The sequence below is a fragment of the Xiphophorus couchianus genome, chromosome 14, assembly GCF_001444195.1.
Source record: "Xiphophorus couchianus chromosome 14, X_couchianus-1.0, whole genome shotgun sequence".
NCBI classification, from domain to species: Eukaryota; Metazoa; Chordata; class Actinopteri; order Cyprinodontiformes; family Poeciliidae; genus Xiphophorus; species Xiphophorus couchianus.
Window position 1 is genome coordinate 5366791 of NC_040241.1, and position 13200 is coordinate 5379990.

The 13200-nt window shown below is 38.0% G+C and overlaps 1 protein-coding gene across 2 annotated transcripts; it reads right to left on the reverse strand.

Moving 5' to 3' along the window:
* Positions 1 to 402: 402 nt before the first annotated feature.
* Positions 403 to 12745, reverse strand: LOC114157096 (sterile alpha motif domain-containing protein 9-like). Of its 2 annotated transcripts, XM_028037874.1 has the most exons (4): positions 7278 to 12745; positions 2727 to 5487; positions 1389 to 1424; positions 415 to 1244 (listed from the first exon to the last, which is right to left on the reverse strand). In XM_028037874.1, exons 2-4 carry the CDS (start codon positions 5470 to 5472, stop codon positions 1189 to 1191), a joined length of 2838 nt encoding a protein of 945 aa, XP_027893675.1. In that variant the 5' UTR covers positions 5473 to 5487; positions 7278 to 12745; the 3' UTR covers positions 415 to 1188. The 2 variants fall into 2 exon arrangements, with proteins under 2 accessions (XP_027893674.1, XP_027893675.1); XM_028037873.1 differs by lacking the exon at positions 7278 to 12745 and having other exon boundaries at positions 403 to 1244; positions 2727 to 7194.
* Positions 12746 to 13200: the final 455 nt, after the last annotated feature.

A 13200-nucleotide genomic window follows, 5' to 3' on the forward strand; every position in this document is an offset into this window, starting at 1 on the left:
TATGCTGTAGAGATCCACATGCAGTGTGGAAAAAACATCAAGCCAGGTTCACAGTTTGTACTATCCTTGATTGTAATGCAGCAAATTCCCCCAACTTGGGTTACATTTTATTCTGCTTCCATATTCCTCCAGGTTGGCTACAGTCCCAGTAACTTCAGAATTTACAAGAACGTCTGCGATGGTGTTGTAGCTGACTTGTCTCTAAGCTCCTCAGACAGTTTTTACATTTGTTTTCTCTGGTCCATGTGCACTCAACAATACCAAAGTATCTTCAAACTGAGATGGTTAATGATGGCGTCTAACAGTGATGGCGAACTGTCGTCGTTTGTACTTTGGGACATTTCTGTAACGCAAGGATTGATGTTATGTTTAAGTGAACCAAAAAAAAATAAGTCCATGCTGTTTTATCACACATTTGCATGATAAACATCATTTATCTTTCAAACTTTTATTTGTGTACTCTATCACATATTAAAGACATGCAGGTTACAGCATACATTAAATAAGTGTTTTCAATTCACTCGCTTTTCTGGAGAAATTAATCTAAGTTGGAATGAGCGGTAACGGTAGCAGCTCATTACGGAGCGGAGCGCAGGTTGCTACGGTAACGGAGCAACCTGCTGCTCTAGTGGCTGGTGAAAAAACTTTCCTTTTTCACAGAAGAAATGAATACTGTTTAAATTATTAAAATGCCTGCTTTCATTCTTATACATTGTTTTTTTCTTTAACTTTGTGTGAAAAACTATTTTAAACGAGTAAAACAAATTTAACAAAAATTCACATTGATTTTGTAAAAAAAAAAACTAAATACAAAACATTAAAAAAATGATTAATACTGAACATTTGATGAAACGGCAGTTGTGTACAGAAAATAAACTTAAGACAAAATAAAAAGCAAGTACCCCTTTTTACCCTACGGTGATAAAAAATACATTTAATAACATTTTTTAATGTTTTTCATTGAAGCTAAATCATGACATGTAGTGTAATTTTCACAAAAACACAAATCACAAACAATACAAAACTCAGTGCAATTACATAACCACATATAAGAGACATCATCGTAGTGCCATGTAAAGTAACGGTGAAATGTATTCACACTCTTCTCTCTAACTTTGTGTCCATTCATCCGCAGATCTTGGACTTTGTCCCCACAGCAGTTCTTTCAGTCTCATCTCTGGTCTTTAACTAGGCCACATCAGCACCTTGCTTCTTTCCTGTTTCTGTCATTCCATTGCTGCTTGCTACAATTATACAACAGTATAAACACTTGTTCAGAAGGACCGTCACAATTATAAGGAGAGCAAATGCAAGTGATTATTGCAGTCTTAGCATCACAAATGCACTTGAACAAGCTGTTACAGTCGGAACAAATGATATTTTCTTACCTTCTGCGTGATCAGGGGTTTTCATTTTTTGGGCCCCTGAAATGAAGAACAAGGGAAAACTCAGAACAGAACATACAGCTGGATCTCAGTAAATTCAAATATCAAAAAGTTAACTTTTTAGTAACTGTTCAAAAATAAAATTCAATTTTAAATAGCTTTATTAAAAGCACGGTAATATATTTGAAACATTTTTGGTTGTTTTGATTATGGCTTATAACTAATGAAGACCTACATTCAATTTTCTCAGATGCTATCAATATTGCATAAAATAAATTAACAAATTTTCAACAAAACCAAGTATTTGGCCTTCTGTAAAACACTGTATGTCCATGTGTTGAACAGTGTTGGTTGGTTGAGTCTCCTTTTGCATGAATCACTGCATCAGCCTGTTTTTCTCCTGAATTTATCGCAGCCTCCATCTCTTATGGATTGTTGGGTTTTGTGTCTCTCACCGATTCTCCATAGATTCTCTATGGAGAATCGGTGAGGCATGTTTCGTGGTCAGTCCATATTTGTATATGTGTTGTGGTGACCCCTGACCCACCACCTTCAGCTGCAGTCAGTGTCCTGGCTTTACTTCCAAATGTATGCTGACGACACAATTTTATATACCAACATATAAACCTAGTTCATTAAACTCAATGGGTCAGTGTGTCCATGGTAACAGTGGTTCAGACTTTCCACATAGTCTGATAGAAATGGTAGAAAAACCATCATTTTTTGTCCCAAAAGTGGGAGGGGTCAAATAGACTCAATCGGGCTAAACACCACAGATCATGAGATTTACAGTATGTCTCATGATATGAGATATAAGACAAAGAAAATCAGATGCTCTTATTTTTAGTATGTTGTAATACTTTCTATGAAGATGTCTGTAAAGTAAAATATTTATCCTGACCAACACTAGGAACGTGGATCACATCACACTAGTACTTTATCAGAGAATTGATTTAGAAACTCTTCGATTTGACTTTAAAGCTGCAAACTCAGAACAGAAGTTTGCATTTAGACTCAAAACAAACTGTTTTGAGTCTAAATGCATTTCTGAGTTCCTTGTCAGAATCATCTAGACCTCTCAGGCCTTCGGAGGCCTGCTTTTACTCCAGAAACTAAACAAGATGAGATGGCAATTAGTTTCCCCAAACTAAACAAAAGTTGCGTCTATATCATTTGTTCTGTTGGTATTGCGTGGAACCCTGGCCAAAAACTAAGTACCTGAGTTACTTATCTGCTTTGAACAATTTTTAACTAATGTATGTAGGTCTTGTAAATCCCATCACATTATAATGTAAAGAAATATGTAGTATTTCTTTTTCTTGTAGTGAGTAGCTTTCTTACCCTCGGTGACCAGTAATTTTCTCCGAATGCTGAAGGCTACTGGACCTTTGATGGTAAATCCCAGGTAGAAGGAGACATGACCTGATCTACAGAGACAGTCCCTTCGGTTTGCATCTACCTCAACTTCAGTGCCTCTGACTCTTGCATAGACTCCGTAGTTTCGCACCACTCCTTCAACTTTGAGAAGATGTTCTTCAACTATGGAATCCCTGAAGATACTCTCATTCTTCCAGTTTGTGTTTGATTCTTGTAGTGCATCTTTGGTCCACAAGATCTCAAGAACCCGTCGGTGAACAAATCTCTTCAAGCTTATGCCTGGTCCAAGAAAAAACAGAGGTCGGAGGTATCTTGATCGAAACATCGTCTTGTATTCTCGCTCATAAGCATGACTTGCATTTTTTATTAACTGATAGAGATGGGGAACTGGTTTGTCTTCATCATTTGTAGGCCAAGACAGAAGCAGAGATAGAAGGTGATACTCTGCTTGTGTGACAGAGGACGGTGGCTTTTTTAGTTTTAAAGCATTTTTATAATCAGAACTGGATATAGCCTTGTTTTTGTTTGAAAGCATGATCTGCGCAAGGATAAAGTTGACAAAAGCCTCAGTAGTGGAATTATTTCCTTGTGAAATTTCCCTCCACCACTCTATGATATATTCAATGTGTGATGTGCATGTTCGGTCTAGACATGAGAGGACCCCAGCAGAGGTGATGGCCAGTTTCTGTTTCAGTTTTTGGAAAGTCTGTTGGAGTCTGCCATTGTGTTCAGGGACAGAGTCTCCAACATACTTTTTGTAGCATGCTGAAGCTTCTCTAGAAACATAAGCTTTGTCTTTTCTCAGGACAGACTGTGAATAAGTGAGAAAGTTGTCAAAGAATTCCATTTTTTTCTCAACTTTCTCCCTGAGATTCTCTACGAGGTCCCTGAACCTAAAGAGTTTGGTATCTCCAAGTGATTCCAGGACTGAGCCCATCGGCACACTCTTTGTAAGCACTTCCTTCCACGTCTCATTTTGGAAGACAAGTAGGTCAAAGAGAATGTTATAGACCTGCAGGAAACCAAACTGCCCTCTGGTGTTTAAACCCCACAGGACTTTAGATTTCTCATCTTCTGTCAAACTTTTCCTGTGTTCTTCTTCAGCAAGTTTTTCTTCATGCTCAAAAGCTTCAATAGCCTTCTGGGCCAACTGCAACAGTTCTCTTGGTTCAATTGAAAACCTTTTGTTCCTCAGATGGTTTTTATGAACTTGGCCCAACGTGTCGGCAATAAAGGATTTTTTGGGGTCTCGTTCTATTGCCTTTTTTGCCCAAAATTCAGCCTCTTTGAAGTCTTCAAGTTCTCCATAACAAAGCCTAGCAAGTGCCTGGGGGAACAAAGAGTTCTTATCAAACTTCTCTGATGCCACCTTGAGAACCAATGCACTCTGGTTTTTGTCTTCTACCTCGTTAATGTGTAAAATCAGAGTAGAAAATTTCTCCAGATCCGAATCTTCGATCGACCCATCCTTTTTATGCTCTCGTTTTGTCAGCAAGTCCTTGATGAAGCCAAGCAAACATGGAGAGACCTCATCTGGACAAAATTGGAGCAAGAAGTCTCTTGCCGTGTCACTTCTGGCCACCCCTGCAATAGCCAGTAGTTCAGTGCAATGCTTTGCAATCATTGGATGAGCCATCCGGATTCTTTTCTCACACCTTTTGTCATGTTGAAAAGAGATAATGAGATGACTGAAAGGCTGCTTTCGGGTCACCACTGAAAGGTCACCCTGCAGGGAGTTGTCATGTCTGAGGAAGTCTAAGCAGTCAGACTCTAGTAGGTAGGAGCCTGGTACATAGGCATTCAGCAAGGACAGGAAGGACAAAAGTTGGGTCTTCAAGGGTTTCTTTTTCCTTTCAACCATGTTAAGGACAGCACATGCTTCTTGTATATAATCCTGTGAGAAATTACTATGCAGTATGTTGAAACCATGGAACTGGGAGGCTTTGGCTCCATATTTTTGGCTGAGCTCTTCCTTTTTGGTATCCAGTTCTTCCTTTTCAGTATCTGAGAGGGTCCTTTTGAGGGTGACGTAGTCAGTGTCATGAGCCTTCATGAACCCCTCTTGTTCTCTGTAGTGTTCGGTTTTGAGGACGGCGTGGTCACTTCTCACACAGATGAATAAAATTACCACAGGAATATCAATGTCTATCTGCTGTTCTTCAATCTCTGTCATGATGCTGTCTTGAAGATGCTCCAAAATGAACTCCTCATTTATCAAGAGCAGCACAGTGTTGAGGTCATCTTTGCTGCCTCCTGTAAAAAGGTGAACAACTTCCTTTGCAATCTTTGTGCACTCTAGAGGGGAACCCATTAAGACAGCACATCTGAGGGTTTTTCTCATGTCCCATAATACTTGCATGGCCAGTGTGGTTCCCCCACATCCTTGCTGGTGAAGCAGTTTAACCGTTGGTGTTCCGATGTAGTTTCTCCGTTTGTGAATCTGCTGCACAAGTCTCTTATACCCATCTCGTTTGATGAATGAAGATCCCGTGCCATTTGACTCAGCCAGATCACTGATGTGAAAGTTTAACCATTCAGGTGGTGCTCCTCTGAGAAACTTCTCTTCTGCTTGTTCAGCAGTTTCTTGGTCTATGGTCTCTTCTACAAACTGATCTGCGTAAATGACATCCAAAACAGTAAAGTAATCTCTGATTTCTTCCGAAACAAGCTTTTTGCCTGCAGATGTGGGCAGTGCTGTTTTTCTGGACATTTTTGTCTTGTTCACCTGCAGATGAAAGACATGCAAGATTTGTGAAACTGCAAAGTAAAACATCATGACTCAGGCCTAGTCCACACATAGCCAGATACCTGGGGGAAAGAATGCATTTTTATGCGTTTTGGCCTTTCGTCCACATGAAAACTGTTTTATATCACTGAAAACGATGACTTATGAAAACTCCAACCAAAATGAAGATTTGAGAAAACTCTCTAATTGTGTTTGCATGTGTACAAACAATCAGGATTCCGCACATTAGTCTGGGATAAATAATACGCTAATATAGCCACATACTTAATTTGATATGATTCCCAATCGACATTATCTTGTATTTTATTAGTATTATTTTAGATTCTAATATGCTAATTAAAAGTAGTTCAACCTATATATCTGTCCACACAAATGCACCTGGCACTACATTTAATCTCTAACCAGAAGTTGTGGTTCTTTTGAAGCAATCTGATTGACTGACATAGGTTTTAGTTTGGCACTACACTGCCCCCTATGGGTTTGGCATGTTTAAAGCAACACTGAAGGGTGGATTTGTGCGGGTTCCTGTGGATATAAACTTTTCTGAAAAGCGATCCTGTGTACAATATTACTTTTTAAATCAATGTGACGGAGATATTTGTTTTTATAAAGACCCAGTTATCTGTGTACAAAACCTTAGAAGCATATTCAAAATGAAGAAAACTGAATACTGGCAGATTCTGAATTATTGAACATAATGTATTTTACCGAATGCCAACTTTTAGGCAACTTTGCTTCACTTCAGACTGTATGGAAGCTAAAATGAGCTCTGGTACCCTATTACCCTGATCAGGGAATCGAATAGCTGCCCCACTTCTGACTTGGAGGGAAGTTTCTGTCCAACCCATTTAGGATTAAATAATTAATGAATGAGGCAGAGAGACTCTGCAGTCACAAATAAACATTTTGTCATCAAATCCGCAACATGTAGATCACATCTGTGACTCATTCATTGGACCGTTTATTTCTAGGCCTAAAATACAACGTGAACATAATCGATAATTATCAATTTTTTAATATTTATCACCAGGTGCCTTTTAACAGACCTCTGTGTTGCCCTGTGGTGGACTGGCCATCTGTCCAGAACTGACCCCACCTGAAACCCAATGACCGCTGGAGACGCGCACCAGCTACCCCACATCCCTGGCGGACAAACGGTGCACAGCTGGATGTTTTTCTTAGCTAAGTGTCTGCTAGCTATTTAAGCTAGCAGGCTCTCTGCCCGGAACAGATATTAGGCTGTAATTGATATTTTTAATCTATGGATTTCGTCCCTTGTGGGTTAGATTTAAATTATTTTGAATCCTGGTGAAAGCTAGAGCCTTTATGCTTTGTGTTGATGATACTAGAAGTAGTAAATGTTTGACTTTCTTTTCCTGTGACTCTGTTTACCCTGCTTTGTTTTTATTGAACTTGCGTTTTGGATTGCGTTTATTTTGGCTGTAAGCCCAGATTGCAATAAAAATAAATAAAGATATACCACACACCAAACGAGGGATAATAGTAACTGTAGTACAATATGGTTAAGTAAACAGAGTTCAGTCTAACTGCATCAGATAAAAGAGGTAAGGCCTTTGATGCTTTAAGTCTAACACTGAGCTGTGATTACTGCCAGACCACATGATCCTGAGTTAAATCCTGTACTGATCTGTTACCAAGGCAAGCCTTTCAAATAGAGAAATGTAATACACACTCTGCTGCCAGGCTCATTAGAAATAATCAGAGGTTGTATTTTATAAGGTGTAAAAAATGTATCAAGTTGTTTTTACCTTTTCAGAGTAGCCTCTCAGGCTCTGTTTGCCTCCGTGAAGTCAGTGCCTCTTCCCTCTGACAGCAGAGCAGAAATGAAACTAGAAACCACTTGGGGAAGGTACTGCTGCTTGTCTGACACGGCTGGTATGCAAAGGGAGTGTCAGCCACTTGGATGACCATCATTTCAGGAAAAACGAAATCAACAAAACAATCGAATCACCTCCACGTTATGTTGGGGAAAGCTGAGTTATATTTGTATTACGAAGCTGGGCTTCTGCTTCTTTTTTAAAAGAAAAAAAAACTGAATTATTCCACTTTCATTTCTAGGGAAACCCATAATGAACAAAACAAGTGGCGCAGGTTAGTGAGTCAGCGTCCACGGTTAGATTAGTTCGTACATGCTTTGAATGCAGCATATTTGATAAACAAATTCTTGTGGCTGTTCCTCTTTTGCTAACAGGAAGTGTTTTGCTTTCATTGGTGTTTAAGGCAGAAAAGTATGGATTTGTCCCTCATAGGACACATAGAAAGACGTTACAACTTGTATGAATTCATTCATTGTCTGAGTCAGGGCTGACAGGGGCAGTAGCCCAGGGCAGCAATTTTGAGGGAGTTGGGGGGCGGCAAATACTTTTTCTGTTCTTTTTCTCCATTTGTTTCTATAATGCATGTCTTGCATTGCACTTTATATATTATTAAAACAATAAGCTCAGATCATGAATTCCACTTCTATTTGGGGATTTTTGTGACATAATACTCAAGTATATGAAAATTATGAAGGTATAGTACATTTTTGGGGGCGATAGTATATGTACAGAAAAGCCTCTTAATGCTTTGGGATTTGAGCAGCTGAAAGGTTTTTAGACACAAGGCCATTCAGGGATTTACAGAACACCAATTGTTTTGTTTTTTTTAATCATGTTTATTAGGAAACAGGGCGTCGTAATGACTGGTGTAGCTCAGTCTCAGTGTGTCTCAGCATTGACACACCTGAGTCCAATAATAAGGTAATTAGCAGGAGAACTTGACCTACACTGAGGGTGTAATTAAGCCATTTGATTCAGGTGTGTTGGACCAGGGGAGCGTCCAAAAGTTGCCGGACACCCGACCCTCAACGAATGGATTTCAGGAACTCTGGTCTATATTACCATAGAGATACCATAGTGCTCCATAAAGTAATGTAATAATATCATGTAGATTTTAAATAAAAGTGGTCTGAGAATGGAGCCCTGAGGTACCCCAAAGGTGGTTTTGTTTGCTTTAATTTTTGATTATCAGTTTAGCGCCGCATCAGGTAAATCCTGTCTGCTTTTCCATTCTGTCAATTATGATGTTATAATCTACTATATCTAAATGCGGCGCTGAGATCCAGATTACCAAGACAGACCAGAGACCAACTAACCTTTCAATTATCTTTAACTAAACCGTTAGGTTAGCTGTGGGGCTGCCATTATTTATTACTAAGGCATCAAGATTATTGTTCTGTAAAAGAGACTTGATCAGCTTATGAAATATTTAATGTCTGCAAAAAAACAATTAAGGACAACTTCAGTCAGAGAAGCCGAATTCAAATAACTAAATTAATCTAGATTTACCTCATTGTCTGGAGAGAGTTCAGGATGGATTAGCATTAGTCAATGCCAACAGTCTGACTCTTTTTAACTCAAGATTCTAAATATTAAGATTTGTTGTTTTGTTTTTTTTGTAAATATTAAATGGAATCTGACACTCAGTTGTTTTTTCCACTCCCATCTTGTCTACACTTTCGCTTTTGTTTCACTTAAAGAGGAAACTTTCCTCAGTTCATGCAGTATTATCCCTCTTGGATTTCCCCCAACCCGTCAGGATTTAGCCCCGCCTTCAAAACATTCCCCAGAATCGGGTCAAAAACTACAGACATCCGGCCTTCATGGATTCATAGACACTGGGAGAAGTGGACTATGACGTTGGATCCAGTTGAGTTAATCGTGGACGTAGCATCCAGTCGATTTTTACAAGGTCAGAACAGATGATTAAATGAGGATGCATTAAAGCCATCCTTGTCATTCACCAACTCATTATGTCAGTACAATTCCTGTCATTAATACAATCAATCACAGATTTTTCCATAAATATTTTCAGGTTTCTCAAATAAACTTCAATCCCAGTTACTGACCTCGTTCCCTTATCGACTGAAGCTGAAATTTAACTGATATTTATCCATTTGTCTGTTTTCCTGCTAAACTTTTCTGCTTATTGCGGTTAACCTTTTCAGGTTGAACTGCATTCAGTTACCACAGATACCTTGACAAGAAAGTCACCAAAATAAAAGAATGTAATCTTGACAATGGCTAAAATGAGCAAAGGTAACTTTACAAGGGGAATGTGGAACAGCTGCGAGGGGCGAGCAGGTGAACTGAGGGAAGGAGACTAACACAGAAAGGAAACTAGAAACCAAAGAGGAAGAACTAACACTGGACTAAATACACAAGACAAGAAATAAAGAACTAAACCTAATATGGCAAGACCTTTCTGGCACAATAACGAAAAACCCAACAGTGATCAAAACCCAATAGTGTGTTTAATATGATGGGATGATCATCCTCACTTGAATCGTCAGTGTCCCTCAGATTTATTTGGTTTTTTTTCCTTAATTCATCTATTAGTAGATAAGAAACCAACATTACAGACCAGCAAACAACAGAGACAATATATATACCATATACTCCTCGGTTTCTAACACACATCGTCAGATTCTCCTGTTTTCCTGGTTTTATGTCTGAACAGTTTCTAAAAATGACATTTTTCACCATCTTCTGCGCTCGGCTCTGCATTAAATCTTTGTTGTAGTTGAATGTTGAGACTTGCAAAATGTACGTTCTGTTGGTTGCCGTTTATTAATTGCAGTTAATTAACCCGCAACTGTTGCCTGGAGCCAACTCTGGCGAACCAACTGGTTTTCCTTCAGCTGCACTAGACACACACACACATGTTCTGTGGAAAAGGCGTTCTGATCGCGTTTAGTGTCGACCATAATCAGTTTCAGTTCTTATCTCATATTCATAATCTTTAAAATTTCAACAAACGTTGATTAAAGGTGGAGTGGTGCCCTGCAAACAGTTGCATTTTTGTTTTTTGTTATTCTTCACGAATGTTAGAAAAAATGTACCAAAATATAAATTTAGATAAAAAGCTAATCTCAAGCGCAAAAACGAAACAGTACTTGAGTATTGTAAAATAAAGTCAAATAAGTCAAATAAATATTATAAAATAAAATAAAAATTTTTCTCAATGCAATACTTGAGTATTGTTTCGTTTTTAAATAGTCCTTTTATACCCTTTGGTTTTTGCATGTCTATGAAAAGAAATTGTTAATATTTTTACACAACAAAATCTGCTTGCTGAAGAGAAATGTAGGTCAAACATTAAAAATGTTTTACTGTTCTACATTTTTTTTAATGTTAGGGTACAAAATAATTCTGAGATTAAAGTCAGAATTTTTTTGGTGTTTTTTTTTCAGTGGCCCTAATCTTCTTCCGTAGGGTTTGGTAGCTATGGTTACTAAGAGGTTTCGTAAGGATGGGAATATTTTTTTTGACATAATGCTGATACTAATGTTTACTTGTAATACAGAATGAACTTTTAAACAGATCCACTTGTGATTCATAAGTTTCTACTCCAGCTGGCAAGAGCTTAATGAAAACATTGTGAGTCCAAGATGAACAATTTACTTTTTTCTTAGTGTAGTAGAGCTTGTTTGTTTGCCAACACAGCTGCAGTTTTTAAACGTTTGTATTTCCTAAAAGTCACATCCTAATGATCATAATCCAGTAAAAAACTGTCGTTCTGTATCGATTTATGTAGTTTTGTGTTCCTGTAAAAAATATAACACTTTTATGACGATGTATTTTTATTTTATGTGACAATCAATGGAAGACATCAAGTCCATATGTGCATTCAGCTTCTATGCACCAAAGATCTGGGAGAAACTTACAGAAAACTGCAAAGATGCTGACATACTGAGCTCCTATTAACCAATGCTTCAATTTGAACAAAGATCAATATATTTTAAATACATATATTTTATTTACTATTGATGATTTTGATTACATTTGACAAATATGTGCTTGTTTCATAATTGGTTATACCATAAATATAATACAGAAAATCACTGTGAACGCCATTGTTACCGACATGTGCTATACAAATAAACTTTACTTGATTGGTTTAACGGGTTGTGGTGTTCATGTCATGAATCTTGGACTGGGAAATCGACGTTACATCCGTGAAACAATATAGATCTTTACTAATAATAAAGATTTTTCTCAATGCAGGTCAATCCTAAAGAAACTTTGGATGTCTCATTTCATCAGGTCTCTAAATTAATCAGTTATCCTTACTTACGGTATCCTCTCAGCTACATTAATAATAAAAGATCCAGACAGAGCAACTTTGGTTAGCAAATATATTTTAATATATAATATTTATATTCATTTTAGCACAATGACAAAAATGGCATAATTTCAGTTCAGTCTCATAAATCATGACAAAAAAAAAAAAGCCACGTGATTATTTTTCCCTCTTATCTATTACAATCACTGCAAAAATGATCCTGAAGTACTTCTCACCCCCAGCAGAGGGCGCTCTTACAGACAACTTGTAACAGCATTGAGCCGACGGCGTCTATCGCGGTTATGTAAGCGGAACGTGAGCGAATAATCGATGCAGTATCGCTCCTCGTTACCTCGTAAATTAAGCACACCTGTGTTAATAACGCTGGGAAAGAGCCGGGTCACTTTATTGTCTCAAACCAAATCAATTGTGTAACAACATTGAACAACAGCACATCTACGTGATAACTTTTATTTTTTAAGTTCTAACTAACATAAGAGGACAAGACGGACTGTCGCTTGCTACACCACTGGAGGGCGATGCAATTCACGAAACGGGCAAGCAGGAAATGAGAGAAATCAGCAAACTGAATAATTAGAGAAATTAAAACAACAACAACAAAAAAACTTGCTCAACCCAAAACGTTTCGTATTTTCTCGAGTACAACAAAAATATGCATAAGTGATGCTGACACACTGGTTCTGTCCACACACAAAAACTTACATTTAAAAAAAAAAAAAACATTAAGATTGCCATCAAGTCCTAAATCCCGCCAGAGGAATGTTTCCAGCCTTAAGTGAAACCTCCCATCCCGACATAGTCTGACAAACTTAAAACGAAAAGCGCTTAAAAACTGCGTCACTTCCGTGTAGCTTCTTCTTATGTCTATCGCAAAAACACAAGACACTCGCTCGCGCACCCCGCAGATGATCTCAGATTCAGCCACAAACTCTTACCGGAAACCGAGATCGTTTTCCCGGAACACCGTGACGTTTTGCTCCGTTCAGCCCAGCTGCCTGCGACTCCACCGAGTTGCAACGTGTGCAGGTAATACGAGACTCAATTCTACTGCTTTGAAAAGAAAGAATAATAAAAAAAACACACTAGTTTGTTGCTGTGCAACTCCAACCAGCACTCATTACAGTGATAGTTGGGTTAAGGAATAAATTATACATCTACAAAAGTTGCATTGTGACATTTTCACTTCATGCTGTGCCAACTGAGGATTTGCACCAATTGATACCTTCCATGTTAAAAATCTTCATATTTTGCTCAGCTTACATCTTAAATATTTTCCCCCCACAACGCTCACTAACTACTTACTCAACTCATTTCAGCTTAAAGCTACCTCCTCTTTACGTCACACGCCCTTCGACTAGTCACTAACATTTACCTTGAACTATAAAGCAGCAAATCAAAACACCCTGAACAGCACATTGTAAAAAAAACATTAACAAATGAGCTAGTAATTTGTAAGTAATAGAAAAGGGTAATAAAAAGACAACGTTGTTAGCATTTGTTATTTTTGTTGCTTAAATACTTGATTTAAAAGATTTAGCTCACCTAGCC